Here is a 19,423-nt window from a genome sequence, read left to right as displayed (position 1 = left end):
CCTTCTCTTCTAGGAGGTTCAGTGTGGCTGAATTTATGTTGAGGTCTTTGATCCATTTGGACTGAAGTTTAGTGCATGGCAATAGATATGGATCTATCTGCAACCTTCTACATGTCCGAATCCAGTTATGCCAGCACCATTTGTTGAAGATGCTTTTTTTCCATTGTATAAATTTAGCTTCTTTGTCAAAAATCAGGTGTTCATAGGAGTGTGGGTTAATATCAGGGTTTTCAATTCAATTCCATTGGTCAACCTGTCTATTTTGTACCAATACCAAGCTGTTTTCAGAACTATAGCTCTATAATAGAGCTTGAAGTCAGGGATGGTGATGCCTCCGGAAGTTTCTCTATTGTACAGGGTTGTTTTGGCTATCCTAGCGGAGCTTGTCTCGTGTGTGTGTGTGTGTGTGTGTGTGTGTGTGTGTGTGTGTGTGTGTGTATCAATAATGGCAGTAAGTTATACATCAATAGCAGCAACAGCTTTTCCAGGTTCTGCAGTCATTTGAACAAAATTGTAGAGACATCCAGCACTCTCCATTTAAAAAAAAAAAGTAAAAAACAAAATTCCAGAAAAACAGCACAGTTCTGTTACTCTTGTGGTACCTGGCACCATTTTTTTTTAATTAGCTTCTCAATCATCATCTGGAAGGAAACCATTCTGAGCAACATCATTAAAAACAGCTCTGATAAAACGCGGTCACTACTATGTATCATAAAGCAGGTCCACATATGAGTGAGTACATATCATGTTTGTCTTTTTGTGATTGGGTTACCTCGCTCAGAATGGTTTCTTCGAGTTCCATCCATTTTCCTGCAAATTTCAAGATTCCATTGTTTTTTTTTTTTTTTTTCTGCTGAGTAGTACTCCATTGTGTAAATGTACCACATTTTCTGTATCCATTCTTCAGTTGAGGGGCATCTAGGCTGCTTCCAGTTTCTGGTTATTACAAATAATGCTGCTATGAACATGGATAAACAGATGTCCTTGTTATATGAATGTGCTTCTTTTGGGTATATGCCTAGGAGTGGAATTTTTGGATCTTGTGGTAGACTGATTCCCATTTTCTTGAGGAGTCGCCAAACTGATTTCCAAAGTGGCTGTACAAGTTGGCACTCCCACCAGCAGTGGAGGAGTGTTCCTCTTTCGGAGCTTGTCTCTTAAAGGGACATTTGCACCTGTGTACAGAGCCAGGGTGCTGTCTGTCATTTATGCAGGGGTGGGCACTCTGCCAGGTCACCAAGGGGCGGGGCCAAATGTGCCTGGATTACAACAATGAGTCTGAGAAAATGAACTTTTAACAGCTTTCTGGGGGGGGCGGGGGTGTTGGCAGTGCTGATCCAGCCGCTGAACTTTAGGAACACTTTCTATGTCTATGAAGACAAATATAGTCCATTTTGAGAAACAGATCTTCTCCCTTTCAAATAACCCTTACCCATCAGTTCCTCCATTTAAGAATTGTAACTTTGGATGAGTATACCCTCAAACTGCAAATAAAATAAGGGTGAAGGTACTAACAAGTGTTTTATAAATTCATTACAACTTATTTGTGGAAAGCTTTCCCTAGCACAGAGTACATACTGAAAACATGCTAGCTACTGTCATGACCTCCTGCTGTTTTGCTGTTATTCTAAGAGCAGTAACCACACCTCAGTGGCATACATATCAAAAAGCCTGTAGAACGTATAGAAAGTTCCACAGTAGACATATACAAATGCAGTCCTATACTCTCAGAAAATGTGTTATTCTTTAAAATGATATCATATGTATATTTAACTACATATATTTTTAGATGTCTGTTTCTAAGCTAAAATTAGAACATAACGAAGTATAATGAATAGGGGAGAGTCAGACCAGCCAAAAGTTAAATCCTCATTTCTAGATTAGTGGCTATGTGGCCTGAGAAAGTATTACAGTGTCTCCATCTAGAAAATGAAGAAAATGTTGTAGCATTTTCCTAAGAATCCATGGGGATTGGTTTCAACACACACCATTGCCACTGAAGCTGTTCTAGTCCTCTATATAAAAAGGCATAGTCTTTGCCTGGATGCTACACACATCCTTACACGTGAATCTCCAGCAAATACTATGTAAACACTACACAAATGGTTGCCTGGCTGTACTTTTTAGGCAATAATGACAAGAAAACGGTATGTGTATATTAGAACAGACATAGGGATTTTTTTTTAATATTTTTGATCTGTGGACCATAGATACAAAATCCAAGACACTCACAGGCCGTTCACAATATCAAGTCAGATCATAACTGGGGGATTTTAGCACAGAGATTATAGCTACTAAATAATCATGAAACAAAGTCACATCTATTGCTACTCCCACTGACCCCACACACTTGCTGTGAACACGCCTCTTTCCCTCATGGCAGATTTGACTGGAAATCCATTAGCGCAGTGGGGTTAGTGCTGCTCAGCCCTAGCCAGCTGTTCTTTTGGCCAAATAAGATTTCTAAAACAAAAATAGGCATTTATTGCAAAGCCGACAACCTTGGCGTTTGTCAGGTCTCCAGCAGGATGTGGAGGCTCAGGTCTGGAGGTGTCTTCCAGCTCTGCCCTTCATCTTGGGTCTGTGGTCACTGGATTCCTACTCCTTGCAAATGAAGTCCTGGCCTATTTAGAATGGTATAACAGTTCGTTTTTGTTTTAAATCCAGATGTGATTTTCCGGAGACTTCTCTTTGAGTTTGTTCATTCTTTTCTAGATATTGGTTCAAAGCACCTGTTTAGGCTGGTTCCTGTCTCCCTCATCCCAGATGGGGCAGGGCCCAGAGCCCTTCATTTAGGGCATTATTCAAACCCCAATCCTTGCAGCCTGCCTTTGAGAGGCTCCATGTCCCTCCCTCCTTTTTACCCCTCCCCCATGCATAGGTGCATGAAACTGACGAGCTCTCATTGTTGTGTGTGTGTGTGTGTGTGTGTGTGTGTGTGTATGTGACATGTGCATGGAGAGTACATACACACATGTACATATACATGTAGAGGCCAGAGGTCACCCTTGGATGTCTTTCCTCAGGGACCTGTCACCTTGTTTCTGAACTAGGGTCTCTCATCAGACAATGTTTCTAGGGAACACTATATCTGCCTCCCCAGGACTGGAATTACAAGCACGTATCACCATGTCTGGGTCCTGAGCATCGACCTTGGGTCCCCATGCTTGTACAGCAAGCACTTTCCTGATTGAACCAAGCCCCTACTTTGAAAATTTCCAATAACAATATTGAAAAGCAAGGGAACTAGCTAAAGTTTAAAGCGAAAACAGAGTTGTGGGCGTGACAGTTAATATTGTGCTCACTATGTGTACAGTCACCATAGACATGGACTTGGACCAGGTCATGTCCCTGCGTGGGAACTCGGGGGAAATCGGATGGGAATTAACACATGATTCCATCTGGAGTTCTACAAACAGGACAGAAATAAACACCCATTTATTCTAGAATGTTTTCAAAAAATGGCTAATATTGCCAACCACAAAGTAGTTGGAACTGGGTTCCTTGACATCCTTCACCACATCACAAACCACCTCCTTCTCCACACCCACACACAGACACATAGAGGGCACATGGAACCTCCTGCGGGGACAGTCAGATCCCCAAGGCTGTCCTGGGCACTCTGAGAAATGCTGATGACCCTGAGTTCAACCCAGCTCTGATTTGACAGCAGTGGCTTGGGAGGAGACAGTCCCCATCCTCCATGTACCATGCTCCAATGGAAAATGGTTCCTCAGACCCTGAACAGCCTGTTCCCTTCTCTTGCAGCCTGTCTGTGTGCTCACGGAGCATGTGATAACCGAGTGGACAGTGATGGAGCCTGCCTCTCAGGAACATGCAGAGAGGGCACAGCTGGGAAGTTCTGCAACAAGCAGACTTCAACCTGTGGGCCCTATGTGTACTTCTGTCACATCCATGCCACCTGTAAATACTACAATGGGACAGCCAGGTAGGTGTGTCACAACCCAAGGCTACCATGCCACCTGTGGGTGGAGCCAGCCCATACCTAACACTTTATAAAGGAAGACATGTGCTACCCAGATGACAGTACAACTCTTGTGGAAGCTAAGATTGAGCTGAATTCAAATTTTAATTTTCCTTGCTTTGAAACACACCAGCCGCATGACCTTCGACAGGCTAGTTTGCCTCTCTGAGCTCCACTTTCCCCATTAGTAGTGAGGAACCCTACCTTACAGAACAATGGTAGAGATTAAAAGAACCAAATATAAAAGTGTGGTGTCCCAGTCTGGATCTATCCTTATCATGAACACACTCAAGAAAACAATGAAGGCCATGGGTGTTACAATTCCTGCACTCGGGATGCTAAACCAAGACTACTGCTACAAGTTCTAGACCAGCCTGGGTTACAGCAAACCTTGTCTTAAAAATCCTAAAAGGGGAGTTAGAGAGATGGTTCCACAGATAAGAGCACTGGCTGCTCCTCCAGATGACATGAATTGTGTTACCAGCACCCATGCCTGCAACTACAGCTCCAAGGGACCCAACACTCTCTTTTGGTCTCTAAAAGTACATGTACACAGGGTGCATATGTGTGTGAAAATGCGTGAGTGCACATGCACACATCCACACACAAATAAAACGTAACTTTTTTAAAAATAGAAAAGGAAACGAGGAAGTGGAGGAAGGAGGGAGGAAGGAAGGGTTTTCTGTCTTGCTCTCTTGACAAAATACCCTGACAAATTCAACTTAAAGACAGTTTATTTTGACTCACAAACAAGGTCCTGTCTATCGTGGCAAGGAAACTGTGATGGCAGAAGCTTGAAGCACTTGGTCACATGGCATCTGCAGTCAGGAAACAGAGAGTTTAATGTGTGTGATCACTTTGCTTTCTCTTTATTCAGTACTGGACCGTAAGCCATGAAATGATTCTGCTCATCTTCAGAGTAGGACTTCCCATCTCCATTGACCTAATCTAGATGTGCCCAGAGACTAACCTAATCTCGATACCTCTCACAGGTGTGCCCACAGACTAACCTAGATAGCACTCACAACTGTGCCCAGAGACTAACCTAATCTAGATAGCTCTCACAGGTGTGCCCACAGACTTACCTAATCTAGATAGCTCTCACAAGTGTGCCCCCAGACTAACCTAATCTAGAAAACTCTCACAGGTGTGCCCACAGGCTAACCTAATCTAGATAACTCTCACAGGCGTGCCCTACAGATTTATCCCATAGGTGACTCATGTCTGATCAAACTGTTAGTCAATGTTAACCATCACAGAATGAAGCAATGAAATGTCCATGTTTTGAAGACATCTTTGCTTCTGAAAGGTGTCAATAGTAACTCCCTGTAAAGGGCATTTGGCATGAAGAGGAATGGTGGAAAGGATGGTGGAAAGGACTGTCATTCATTTCCTTAACTGTAAAATTGCCCTGAGAAATACAGGGACCAACCACAGGGGGCTGTCTGTGTGTTCTGCACGACCCCAGGCAGCTCAGAGACCTGGGCTGGAGCAAATCAAACTCCCTTTGTATAGACACCAGACAAATGCACTTCCTCTAGGAACTTGCTCCTAGATAAACAGTCTATAGTTTTTAAGCACATGTTCCTGAAGTCTCAGGGGGACATGGAGGTTTGGTGGAAGCCATGTGATAACCCAGCATCTATCACAGGGAGTTCAATACATACTTAAAGAACCAATGAATGAATGAACAATGAATGAATGAGCAAATGGCCCACATTAAACAGCAAAAGTTTTATGGTAGAATATTTTTGGAAGGAATGTCTGAAAGGAGAATGAGACCAGAAATTGTCATATCACAGGAGGTAAGCCTGAGTGTGTGTGTGTGTCTGTCTGTCTGTCTGTGGGAGGAACAGAGAAGGGAAGAAGGACCTCACCTGACTGACATGTTCAAGTGTTTTCAAACCTGTACCACACACAGTTTTTGTCTCTGCTCAAGCAGAGGAAAAAGCTAACATGGAGCAGGTTGAAACAGTCCAGTTCAGGTCCAATAAGAGCAGGTCATCTGTCACCTCAGCACCCAATGGTGCCAGTGAATTCTGATGAGCTCCTGGCCAGTAACAGACCCATTTTCCGAATGAGAAGAGTGTCTCCACTGAGAAGAGACTTGAGTGGGCCACACAATGGCTAAGGTAGGGCTTGGATTCCCACCCAGCCCTGATGGCAGACCCCCAAATCATCCACCCAGGCTTCCTGCAGAGAGCTAGCCACTATGCTCAGGCACATCTGGCTCCTCCCCAGCTGGCTACATGGCGAGCAGTGGGTGTCCTGGGCTGATTTTGTGCATCATCTTCTTCACAGCTGTGTCTGCAATGAGGGCTATGAAGGGGACGGGACTCTCTGTTCTAAGAAGGACCCTTGCATGGGATCAACCTCCAGAGGAGGCTGCAGCCAAAATGTGAGTTTTGTTTCTCATAGCCAAATGCCCTGGCTTTTGTTTCCTTTTGTTTTGCTGTCTTTTTTTTTTTTTTAATTGACACAGCAAGAAACCGCCAAATAAAGGCATTCCATGGAGATAAGAGTAGTTTATTGGGGGAAAAAAATAACTTCCCATGCTGCCTCAGATAGTGGAAGACAGTGTTGACTGTAAAAGCTTGTTGGATTTTTATATGGGTATATGATGGGGTAGGCAGCTCAGGCTGGGACAGCCAGGTGGTTAGCAGGGTGCTCTTTGAGACGGATGAGGGGCTGACAGCTGCAGTCAGGAGTGTTCAACCTAATGTAATGTATTTTGTTATGGCCTTTGCATATGCATATGTACTTTGGCTTGGTTTTCCTGCCCTGCCACTCCCTGCCACCTCCTTGCCCTCCTACCTTGGTCTTCGTCCGAACCTGGCTAGCCCCCTTCTGCTTTCCTGTCCCAGAGATCCCATTACCCTCTTCCTCACTCTTTTCACAACACAGACAATGCATAGAACTAGGAGGAGGGCCTGAAGGTACAGGAAGGGGAGGGGGGAGGGGAAGAAGGATATGCTAGTAGTTGACAAAAGATGATCAAAGCATATTATAAATGTGCATGAAATGTCATAATGAAACCCATTACTTTGTACAACTAATAAATATTAAAACAAACTTCTGGGGGAAGGATCTCCTTTCCACTCCTGTGATCCCCATCCTAGTTTCAAGACCAAGACACACACACAAATTAAAATCTCAGATCCAAGTATAAGAGAAAACACGTAGCATTTGTCTTTCCAAACTTTGAATTTAAAGAAGACTGTCTATGTGGTGGGTAACCTCCATGACTCTTCCTAGATACAGATATTCTGGAGCATTGGCAAGATGAAGTGTTGAGAATAATAACCCTTGCTTCAAACTTCATAGCTACGAAGGACTCTATTTTCTCTGATCTCGTGTACACCTTGCACCAACCCAGTGAGGTGACACTGTCAGCCCTGTCCTCCTAAGGAGGACAGCAAGACTGGTGAATTAAGAAACTTGCCTGTAGTTTGCTGTTGTTAGTATAGTCAGACCTGCCACTGCTTTCACTAGGATCTTTAAATCATTCTGCCATCACCTTATTTTATCACTTTCATTCATTACCCACCTGAACAGCTGGTTCCCTTGCTCCCTCCTTCACTACCCAGGTATATGTGGCCAGAGTGGTTTGAAGCAAATCATATCATTTCTCTGAGGCACTTCCGGCACTTCCCTGGGCCTGGGGATGCAGGCCCTGCCCACCAGCTTTCCCCTTGGCTGAATCCCACCCACTTCAGAGCACCCCACCTCAACAACCTCTAGACCTCTCCTCCTTTCCTGTGAGCCTTCATCCTCCTATGGTCTCCCTAGAGAGTGCTACTTTTCTTGTTGCTGTAACAAAATACTTAAAAGCAGTTCAGGAAGGAAGTGCTAGTTTGGGCTCTCAATTCAAGGGTATAATCTTTGGTGAGTAAGTCATGGTGCCCGGGAAACCAGGGAACTAGTCAAATTCACCCACAGTTAAAAGGCAGACAGAGGCCTGCTGATGTTCAGCTTGCTCTCCTTTTTATTCTGCTCAAGACTTCACCGCATGGCATGGTACCAGCCAAACTCAGGGCGGGTCTTCTCATCTCAATGAACCTAATCTAGAAACTCCCTTGCAGACACGCCCAGAGCTTGTTTCCTGTGTGAATCTAGATGCTATCAAGTTGACAGTACTGCCTATCACACCCCAAATCAAGAGTTTTAGTATCCCTTCAGGGAGCTTGGACCCTAATGTCATGAGTCCTAGATTCATGCTCCTCTCTACAGCTGGATGACATTGGTGACTTGTTTCCCCATCTGTAAAATAGAGATAATCACAATGCCGTTCACCAGAGCAGTGGTTCTCAGACTATGGGTCACAATCCATTTGGGGTCAAAAGACCTTTCACAGGGTTCGCATATCAGAAGCCTGTATATCAGATATTTACAGTACTATTCATAACAGTACCAACATTGCAGTTATGGAGAAGCAAGGAAAATAACTTTATGGTTGAAGGTCACCATAACATGAGGCACTGTTGGGTGGAATCATTAGGAAGGTTGAGAACCACTTCTTTAGCATATCCTTTGCTTCTGTAAGTCAATAAAAGCCATCTCTGGCTGAATCAGCAACACAATGCAGAGAGTGGTGCAGCCCTTAGCTGACCAGTTCTGAGCATCTTCCCCTCAAAGTCACCCAGTTGGCTTATTATGTGCATGTGAGTGAGCACACCAATCATTTCCATTGCACTCCATGCAAATCTATGTTTCTAGAGCATTCTTCCAGATCCTTTCTGACACTGGGTCCCATGAAGAGGGATTGTGGCCTCAAAGGTCTTGCTTTTGTTCTTCCTCCTGCAGGCAGAATGCATCCCAACTGGCCCAGGGACACATATCTGTGTGTGCCAGCAGGGCTGGACAGGGGACGGAAGAGACTGTGTGGAGATCAACAACTGCCTGCTGCCTGGCACAGGCGGCTGCCATGACAATGCCACCTGTTTATATCTAGGCCCTGGGCAGGTGGGTAACTTGGGAAGACAGAAAAGAGGAAACAGGATTCCTGTTGTGACTTTTTTTTTTTTTTTTTTTTTTTTTGTCACAACCACAGAGGCTCTATGGCTTTTGCCCTCATTTGTGGTCGGGAGAATGGGTTGGTTATCATAATGAATCTGTGACATAGGTATCACTGTGTTACCACTATACAGAAGAGGAACTGAGACACTGGGGGGTTAGTGATTTGGTTCTGTGACATAGAAAATGAATCACTCAGCCGGGCGTTGGTGGCGTACGCCTTTAATCCCAGCACTCAGGAGACAGAGGCAGGTGGATCTCTGTGAGTTCAAAACCAGTCTGGTCTACAAGAGCTAGTTCCAGGACGGGCTCCAAAGCCACAGAGAAACCCTGTCTTGAAAACCCCTCCACCGCCCCCAAAAAAGGAAAGAAAAGAAAATTAATCACTCTATGACTCACACTGAGTCATAATTCAGAGATGCCTCAGTCATCCCCCATGGATCACATGCATGTATCTAGGACTCTCTATAGACTGTTACCCAATTTTAGGTGCCTTCATTTCATGAAAAGGGGTAGAGGCTATTGCCTTGGAACTAGGGAGTTACAAGGGAGAAGATACTAACTACATTAAGATTGTGGGAATGGAAATGATAGGTCCCCACTTCTCATCCATTCCACCTGCTCCCTCCTCACCCCCAAAACAGTTTAAGCATGCCTCATAAGGTCAAGGGAACACAAGATCCAAAAGGAAGAACCAGGATATATGCTTGGTCTCTCTCCCTCTCCCCTCCCTCCCTCCCTCCCTCCCTCCTCACCCGCTCTCTCTCACATACACACAGCACACACCTTTGAGTGATGATACAATTTCCCACATTTGTGTTCTAAAGCTGGACTTTGTTAAACCTTCAGGTTACTTTGTTAAATTTATGTTCCCTTGAGGTTGGGCACCATATAAAGCCTAATCTTGCTACCTGTGATGGCTCCATATCTTCTCTCCTGAGCCTTCTGCCTTAGAGGACACATTCCCTTGCATGTGTTAGGAACTGGGGCTCACAGTGCTTGAATGATGCTTGGTGAGATCTTGAGGCTGGAGCATGCTCCTTGTTTGCTCTAGGACAGAATTCACCAAACAAATAAAGGTCTGGCCTAGTTGTACAAGAAAAGGTCTCCAGGGGCTTTGTACACTCTTTTTCCTCCCTCGTCCCAGCTCCAGGAACAGGGACAGAGTGTCTCCCCTATAGAAGCAGTTCAGGGCTAATACTTGTGAGGTGATAAATGGTTGGTTGGCCCTTAGACAGAAGTACTGGGACTCCTTGGGATATCATCACTACCAAACAAAAGGGTCTTCTTGGAGGTCATTCTAGGGAGATCCCCTCAAGTGGCTAAAAGGTGTCGAGGGTGATCAGGAGAAAGGGTGAAAGGAAATGAAACTGAGAATCCAAGAACTTGTAGGACACCAATAACCCACTTCCCTTTCCTGAAATTAGACCTTTAAGTGCCAGCCCACTAGATCCCTGCAGGTCAGTGTCTGCTCATATAGTGCCAAGGGCTCACTGTGCTAATATCTTAGTAACTTAGACCATGTCTTACTTTCTGTTCTATTGCTTGAAGAGACAGCTTAACTAAGGCAACTTAGAAAAGAAAACATTTAGCTGGGTGTTGGGGGCACAAGCATTTAATCCCAGCACTTGGAAAGCAGAGGCAGGTGGATCTCTGTGAGCTCATGACCGGCCTGGTCTACAAGAGCTAGTTCCAGGACAGGCTCCAAAGCTACACAGAGAAACCCTGTCTCAAAAAAAAAAAAAAAAAAAACCTAAAAGAAAAGAAAACATTTAATTGGCAACTGGGAGGTTGTTTGTAGTTTCATAGGGTTAGTCCATGACCATCATGGTGGAGAGCATGGCAACAGGTCAGTAAGCATAGTGCTGGAGCAGTAACTGAGAGCTTATATCTTATCTGCAAGTTGGAAACAGAGAGAGAGAGAGAGAGAGAGAGAGAGAGAGAGAGAGAGAGAGAGAGACCGACCGAGACCGAGACCGGTGTGGGCTCTTGAAACTCTAAAGCCGACCCACAGTGGCACACCTCTTCCAACAAAGCCATACCTCCACCAATAAGACCACACCTCCAAATCCACCAAGGACCAAGCATTCAGATATATGAGCCTATGGAGACCATTCTCATTCAAACCACCACAGACCATAGTGGCTGCTTCTTAGGCAGTGACAACCAGGGGTGGGGAAAGTATTAGGATATATTTGAATCACTGGGTAGTCTTTTAGTTTTAACAGAAAATTCAATTCCTGGTGAGAATGAAAAATGGCATAGCCATGGAAAATAGAATAGCAGATCTCCAGAAAATTAAAGATAGGATTACCATGTGATCCAGTAATGCAGCTGCCCCAAAAGAATTAAGAGCAGGGACTCCAAGAGATATTTGTATAACTATAATGCTAAGAGCATGACTTAGACTAATCAAAACTGGAAGCAACAAACAGTGAAGCCTCAGTCAGTCTTAGGAAGGAATCTCTGACCCATGCTACAGCCCAGACGAACTTAAGAACTACTAAGTCAATAGTGGTCCTGGAGGACTGTGATTCCTCTTGTATGAAATCTCTAGAAGAGTCAAATTCATAAAGACAGAGAGCAGAAAGGCAGCAGCCAGGGCCTGGTGTCATGTATGGAGTTAGTCATGAGCAGGAGGTTTCAGTTTGTGGAGATAAGGAAAGTTCTGAAGCCACGTCAGTGATGGTTGAAGAGAATCGGTGTGAGTGTGATTAATACCACCGCACTGTCAATTGAAATTATTCCAGTGGTTAAGTTTTATCGGGTATGCTTTACCAAAACTCTTTAAGAAGATGAAAGGGGAGAAGTTCTGAAGGAAAAGGAGTTTAGGCTCCCACAACTATCAAGATGCCAATGTGGATGTGGTATGGTGCTGAGCTCAGAAGGCCACACAAAGGATGTCTATCTGGACCCAACCTCTTCCCATTCTCCTCCAGCAGCTTCAGCCTTGCCTCTGCTCTCTTTTAGGTACAAAAGAGTACATCTTGTGATCATTTCCATCAAAATCCAGTATCATTTTCTCTCGTTGGCTCACATTAAACACTTTCATGGCTCTCCTCATTCCCATTAGCCTATGCATATAATACAGAAATCAGGTTCTATGGCCAGGGTCTGTGCAGGCAGGGACAAACACAATCTTAAACTCTCTACTGGGAACCTGGGCTGAAGGAAATAACCATGTTTTCTTACATAAACCAGAAGAGGGAATAGTGGTGTGTATCTTCAAAGCCATTTTCTAGAAAGAGAGCAGATACTAGCAAACAAAACAGATGCTCACAGAAGCATTCACAAGTCTCTCATTTGTCTGACTCTTCTTGTGAATCACAGAGTTGGGTTGAGAGGATAACCAATTACTAAGGTCAAGGCCCACAAGTCACCTAGAGAAGTGATCTCACTCACGTAAGGTGACAGGCCACATGAGTGACAGAGTGGCAAACGCTTTAAAACCCATGCAGAATGAGCATATGGTCTGCCTGATGCACCACGGTGTCTAGTGGCTTCTGTCCTATTTCCCCTTCTGATTTCTCTGACAGCAGAGTCTGCTCAGGGGTCTAGAGAAAATGAGCTTTCAGATGAGCCCTCAGGAATCTAATCATGGAGGATCCCACTGCAGACTCATGCCTCACCAAGCACTTAGTAAATGATTGCACCTTTGGTTCATTTGTGTTACCAGACTGCATTTGAGAAAAAAAAAAAAAGTCTTGGTGTCTGTATTCATTTTCTGGGCCTTACCATAACAAAAGTAACGCAAACTGGGTAGCAGAGAATAACAAACATACTATCTCATAATCTGGGGATCTGATTCCTCCTCAGAGATATTGGAGGAGCTTGTCCCTTGTTCCTCCCCTAGCCTTAGGTGGCCTTCTGGCCATCTTACCTGACCTCCAACTTCACATTCCCATGGTATTCTCTCTGTGCATACATCCCCTGCTTTCATGTTTGCACATGGATGCTATTCATAGTAGACTCAGGATCCACATAACTCCAGTATGCCCTCATCTTAAATAATTGAACAATAACTACCCTATTTCTAAATAAGATCATGTTCTAGGGTACTGCAGGACTTTAACATAGGAATTTGGGGTTGAAGAACATACTTCAGTATCTACAGTGTCTATATCCTCTTCCTTCAAACAAATGTTGAATGTCCTGAGGGGAGATGGAAGAAAGAGGGGGTCTCTATGACACATATAAGAAATCAAATAAACCCAATCAAAGATTGCCTTCACCTGGTTGCAGTCAGTTTAAAAGGTTTTATACACACCAAATGGATAGTAACTTTGGAAAAAATGCACGAAGAAGTATTAGGTTTGGAGACATGGAGATGCTGTTCTAATAGCAGGTGGAGGAAATTAAAACTAGCTGATGAGCTTGGGTTCTACCATGCACAGGATTTGCTTAGGTTTCATGTACACACATATATAAAATGCACACATTTGCCTTATATAGTTCACATAGCAGGTGATATTGGTTTTTTGTTTTTTTGTTTTTGTTTTTTGTTTTTTTTGAGACAGGGTTTCTCTGTGTAGCTTTGGAGCCTATCCTGGCACTCACTCTGGAGACCAAGCTGGCCTTGAACTCACAGAGATCTGCCTGCCTCTGCCTCCCAAGTGCTGGGATTAAAGGTGTGTGCCACCAATGCCGGGCTAGCAGGTGATATTGTTAAAGACAAAATTCATACAATGGAAGTTCTATTCAATTCTCCCCCAACTGAAAGGTCTTGTGTCAACCCCCACCGGGAAGTCTATATACTTCCAAAATCCATGCTAAACAGCCCTTCTCCGGTCAGACATACTTTCTCACCTCTGTGCAACTCTCCTGATATTTTCCCTCAGTTTTAATGCCTTCCCCAGGTCGCATATCCTCCCTCAAGGCCCAGCGTGTCGTGTCCCACTTCTAAAAGAGCACTCTCAGAGAACATTCTAAGCAAACCCACCCCCTCTGAATAGTAGTCTGTTCCCAGAGGCACCTCACCAGCCAGTGCCTCCCCAAAATTTGTGCCTCTTATTTTCCAGTTTGTTAAGATCAGACCCTTCCTGATTATCTTTTGATGTACTCCTCTCTTTCTGTAGACTCATTGTTGGTTCCATGATGATCCCCCAAACAGCTATTTTGTTTAACTCAATTGAAGAAATTCTTATAAAATCATGTTTGAAATGCCAGGATATTGCATTTTCATGGGAAAGAGCTGGGATATAAAATGGGAAATTATGAGCTGATGTATTGTTTCTCCTTTTGGCCTCTTCTATGCCCAGGTGGTTAGTTTCCTTTGCATTGTGGTAATAACCAACTGCAGCTTCACTGGTTCATTGTCTGCCTTGAACATGAAAATGTTTTCATTTTACCGTGTCACCGTCATCATCATATTTTATTAATTAGCTGCAGACACAATGACCACTGACTCTGCCCATGGGGCAAGTGAAGGCTGGAATACAGGCTGTACCTTGCCTACTGTAGCAGGGAACTAAGCCCTCAAGAAGGCAGCTACTAGCTACATCAGCTGCTCAGCCATGTGCTGTGGGTTGTCTATGCAGAAGTGATGCTTTGAGTCCATCTACCCAACGGGGAGGTATTAGTTGAATTAAGCAAAGTATCTTCAAGCTAACAAAAGCCTTGTACATGGGCCTCCACCAAGTAGATAAGCCATTGCTTGCTTAATCTTTCTATGTACAGGGTCAGCTTTTCTATTGTAATAACCATTAAGTCTAAGCTCTCTTCAGAGGCCTTTGTGAAGTCAAGAAATTTTAAAAGTAGAAGGGACTATAATTGAGCAGCATAATGTTAATGGTAATCAATAACGTTGTGGTAACCAAGTGCAAGTGACTATATACAGTGACTAGCAGTCTGGAATCTAAAGTCTCTGTTTTTTAGGAGGGTTGAATGGCTATGATTTCCATAGCCTCTTTTCAGTGTAATGAGGTGCAAGGCTTGAGAGTACATGCTTCAGTAATCCCTTCTGTATTCTTGGAATTACAGAATGAATGTGAATGCAAGAAAGGATTTCGGGGAAATGGGATTGATTGTGAGCCAGTCATTACATGCTTGGAACAAGCAGAGAAATGTCACCCCCTGGTGAGTTACTTGATGTTTCCTTCAATACTAAACACACACACAAAATCTTAGAAAGAACAAAAATCAGGTTGTGTGGTCGATCATAGATAGCAAACAACCTGAAGGTTTGTTTGGCTCCTGGTTTTAAAGGTTTCAGTGTGTGGTCACGTTGCTGTATAGCCTCTGGATCATGCATGGTGAGGCAGAGAATCCTGGTGAGGAGCATGGAGTGATCAAAGTACCACACTTCATGGTGGACAGAAGACAGAGAGGAAGTAGTTGGATACAGAACATGACCCCATGGGCATGTCCCCAATGACCTACTTCCTCCAGCTAGGCCCAGCCTATAGAAGTTTTGAACACCACCCAGTAATGTCATTAAAATTTGAACCCATCAATGGAGTTGCCCATTGCTGAAATTAGAATCCTCATGATTCAGTCACTTCCCCAAGCCCCACTTCTGCATACACGGCAAGAGGAACCAAGCCATTAACAAAACATTCTTTTGGGAGGACACTTCACATCCAAACCCTAACAGCTCTGTCTTGTCTGTGCCTAGCCGTGAACAAAATCTCTCACCTCTAAAGGCATACCTAAGCAGGATTTGAGCAGCTATTGCGATCTCTGCTCTATTTGAAAGCTTGGAAGAAACAGCTTGGGTTGCCAGATAAGATGCTAGGCAGCAACTGAATTTGAATTCAAGATACACAGAGTGTAAATTTTGGACAAAGGTTCAGTGTGCCCAAAACATTGCACATGAGGAGTTTATACAAAAATATATTCATCATCTGTATGAAAATCAAATGTAACTCTCTTGAATTTTCATTTGCTAAATCTGATAGAGATGAAAAGAAAGAAATTTGTTGTGACTAAAAGCAGCAGGCAAGAGCATCCTGCTGCAACACCCAAGGGTCTGTGTGGCTTCTACCATATTTCAGCACTAAATTTGAAGGGATTTGTTTTGTTTTGTTTTGCTATTATTGTTTTCCTGTGGGGAAAGTAGGGATCAAACTCAGGGCCGAGTATACAATAGGCAAATGCTCTACCACAGGATTCCCATGTCTAAATTCAGAGTTCTTATCTTAGAGCCAACTAACTGTCTTCCTGTCTCTCATTCTCCTAGATACGTATGAGTCAGGTCTAACATCTTAGTTAGGAAAGCAAGCCATTTCCTCCATCTTGGTTTTCTCAGGCCTCCTGTCAGTTTGCTTCTTCTGGTGTTTGGAGCTGTGTTTGTCAAGAGGGCTATGAAGGAAATGGCCTCCTGTGCTACGGAAATGTGTTCATGGTAAGTCCCTAGTAAGAATCTCAAGTGCAAAGTCAGGGAGAGCATGCAGCAGGAATATGAACGTCTCGGCTAAGATAGCCTTAGATCCGTGCCATGTGCAGACCCTTTGTCCAGGTGGTTTCCTATGTGGGTAGCTTTTCTGCAAATACCTCACAATTGCTGGGTCACTCGTTTTCACAGGCTGCAGCTGCTTATATTTGGCACTTTCTGCATGCAAAGCAGATTTGACAACTTTTGCTTGCCAATCTCTCACAAACTTCTCAAGTGAGCAACTGGCCTCCCTCTGCTGGGCTGCATGGGATGGCTGCCTGAGCTCCCTCCCCATCAGGTCCCATGACTCCCACATGTACCCAAAACATCCTGGGTTTATCCATCCTAAATGACGTAGGGTGTGGGTGTGTGTATGTGTATGTGTGTGCGTGCGCATGCGCATGTGCGCGCAAATGCCCTCTGTACCAGGTGTCTTACTAGGTTCTTTATGCAGCAAAAACTCATCTAACCCTCACACCAGTTGTCTGGGATTAATGCCATTATGATGCCCATTCCACAGGTCAGTAAACTAAGGCTAAGAACACTTACTTGCTTGAAATGTTGGTGTCTATGTGACAGGTCCAACTTTTAATCAACAGTATATTCTACCATGCAGTATGGGACACACCCAACTGTCACAACCTAGCCATCTCTCTCTCCCCCAGCACTAGACTATACTCTCAAGTGGGAGGGAGTTTATTCCTATGCCACTCACATTTAAATACCTATCAACCCCTGGGTTTGGGCACTGGATAAATGAAAAAGAAATAAAAGGGAGGACATGATTGCTCTTAGATATGGTGGAGAAGGTCTGTTATAGATAAAAGGGAAAACACAGCGAGAGACAGAGACATCTGGGAGAGTGCACTGGCCAGACTCAGCCAGGCCACATAAGGGGAGAGGAAGAGGAGAGCCAAGCCTCCGACCAAGAGGGTTAGCCTGGGCCAAGAGACTGGCCAAGAGGTAAAAGGGCCAAAAGGACCAGCGTAGCCAAATGGCTCGATTATTAGGGAGGAGTAGTTGGGGGGAGGGAGCCCCGCCCCTGGCTGGAGAGTTCAGGGTAGGGAAGGGTGTGCCAACCTGAAGAACCCTGTAAGGTAGGGACTGATGCTCGGAGAACCTGGTAGCCAGGTCTGCTCTAATATGTTAATAGGCACCTCAGTTAGCAGTCTGTCCTGGTTTGAGACCTAACACTGACCTTTTTCCTCACCATTTGTCTTTCTCACACAGTCAGGTTCTTGTTCCTCCTCTCTGAAACCTTCCTTCTAGAAATCCCCTCAGGACCCACAGCCTCCCAAACAAAAGCCACCCCAGAGCTTGTCCCCAGGGTACTATGGCACTGCCCCAGCACACACCCCTGCTGTGTTCAGGAGGGTCCTACCCTTTGCCTCTCATGGGCGTTCATTCATTGTTAAACCAAGGAGCTACCCCCAACCTATCCCTGAAGCTGACTCCCCCATCTGCTGTACAGGTCCCCAAATCTTCCGGAAATTCCAATCTCCCAAGTCCCTGAACTTCCACGGAAACAAAACTAAAGTTCAAAACCTCAGCCTGTCCCTACCAAGTCTTTATCCAGGCCCTGCTCGTTTTTTTGTTTTTTTGTTTTTTTTTTTTTTTTTTTTTTTTTTTTTTTCTCCAAAGAAGCTTTCTGTAGGCCATGGCAAAGTCACAGTGCAAGTCCAGCCAAGTTAATTCATTGCTCCAGCCTGTGGCTCCACACTGGCTCTGACTGGGCACTGTTTGCTAAGCTCTGAGAACCTCTTTGAGGCCTAGGTGGCTGTGTTTCTTACCAGCTAAATTCTGATGTGAAAGAACTTACATTGGAAAGGCTAGATTTACCTGAGTCCAACAGGCATGTCCAAACTGTAGCCCATAGGCCTGTGCATCCCAAGACAGCTTTGATCCAAAATTTATAAAATTCATATAAAACATCATCAAATCTGTTTTTGCATTTTTTCTTTGTAATTATTCTTTGTTATGTAGTTCTCAAGTGTGAACTTTGTAGATAACAACATTGTAATGTCTAACAGTTGGACACACCTACCTCTTAAGGACAGTCAGGCCTGAGTGCGAAGACCACCTGCCACTCTTGCTCCGAAGTACACATGGCTGGGGTGCAGCCTGGAGAGGCTGGCTCTGTAGAGAGCAGAGCTCAAGAGGGAGGGTGCAGGCTGTCCAGAACCTCACTGAGATAATGTGTCTGTGTTCTCTCTCCCCTCTCCTGCCCTTCCTCGAACAAATGAATAAGGAATTGTCACTTCTCTCTGAAGCAGCTGTATTTTACCAGTGGATAAATGTGAGTTCCTGCATTTACCCCTTAGCATGGGCAACATAGATCATTTTAGAATACTGGAGGTTGTTCAGTAGAAAACTAGAAATGTATCCAGGAGTGGTGGGGTGCCACTTTGCCTGCAACAGTGGCTTGACCTGGACACCAGTACTAATGTGTAGCCAAGCTGTGAATTGCTGGTCCAGGTTAAGGCAGGGTAGCTGAGTTACAAGCAATTCAAACATGTAAGGATAGCACTGTCCATTATATAGCTCTTTCTTGGACAGCATGACATGATTGGCATCATAATTCACTAAGATTTAGACTTACAGCTAACATCTGAAGAACTTCATATATGCTTACTCTATGTTCAACGTACCAAAAAAGCTCACTCTTCACCCCAGTAGAGTATTGTATAAAGAGTCCAAGATAGGCTCACACTCCACAATGTCTGGATCTCCATCCTCTTTGACTGATGGACCATGGTATCTGACCTGGTCAGACATTATAATAGATTGTTTGTCCCTTTAAAATAAGTATTGCCAAAATAGGTCTTGCTTAGTCAGCACTCATTCAGAGAACAGCTCCCTGTATGTTCCAGAATATTCCAGGAACCACTTGTTTCTACAATGGAGGTTCTCTGTACAACTCCCTTCCTATAGGAAAGGCAAAGGATTCCTCCCTCTCTGAGCATGTTGGTGTCTCTCTAGCCACACCATGCATTTAAGTTTCACCCACTTGCAATGTCAGCCCAGTAGCAAGTTGGACAGGGTACATTTCCCCC

General features: G+C 44.3%; 1 protein-coding gene across 1 annotated transcript in view; it reads left to right on the top strand.

Annotated features, from left to right (window-relative positions):
- Stab2 (stabilin 2) overlaps nucleotides 1-19,423 on the top strand; it is a 175,987-nt gene that overhangs the window by 66,940 nt on the left and 89,624 nt on the right. The window contains exons 23-28 of the mRNA XM_027392551.2: nucleotides 3,769-3,949; nucleotides 6,287-6,383; nucleotides 8,789-8,947; nucleotides 14,978-15,073; nucleotides 16,245-16,340; nucleotides 18,619-18,666. Coding sequence (XP_027248352.1) covers nucleotides 3,769-3,949; nucleotides 6,287-6,383; nucleotides 8,789-8,947; nucleotides 14,978-15,073; nucleotides 16,245-16,340; nucleotides 18,619-18,666 — 677 coding nt within the window. The remainder of the gene's footprint in view (nucleotides 1-3,768; nucleotides 3,950-6,286; nucleotides 6,384-8,788; nucleotides 8,948-14,977; nucleotides 15,074-16,244; nucleotides 16,341-18,618; nucleotides 18,667-19,423) is intronic.

The sequence above is a fragment of the Cricetulus griseus genome (assembly GCF_003668045.3).
Source record: "Cricetulus griseus strain 17A/GY chromosome 1 unlocalized genomic scaffold, alternate assembly CriGri-PICRH-1.0 chr1_0, whole genome shotgun sequence".
Taxonomy (NCBI): domain Eukaryota; kingdom Metazoa; phylum Chordata; class Mammalia; order Rodentia; family Cricetidae; genus Cricetulus; species Cricetulus griseus.
Note: the sequence above shows the minus strand (reverse complement) of the source record. Positions and strands in the feature narration are given on the sequence as shown.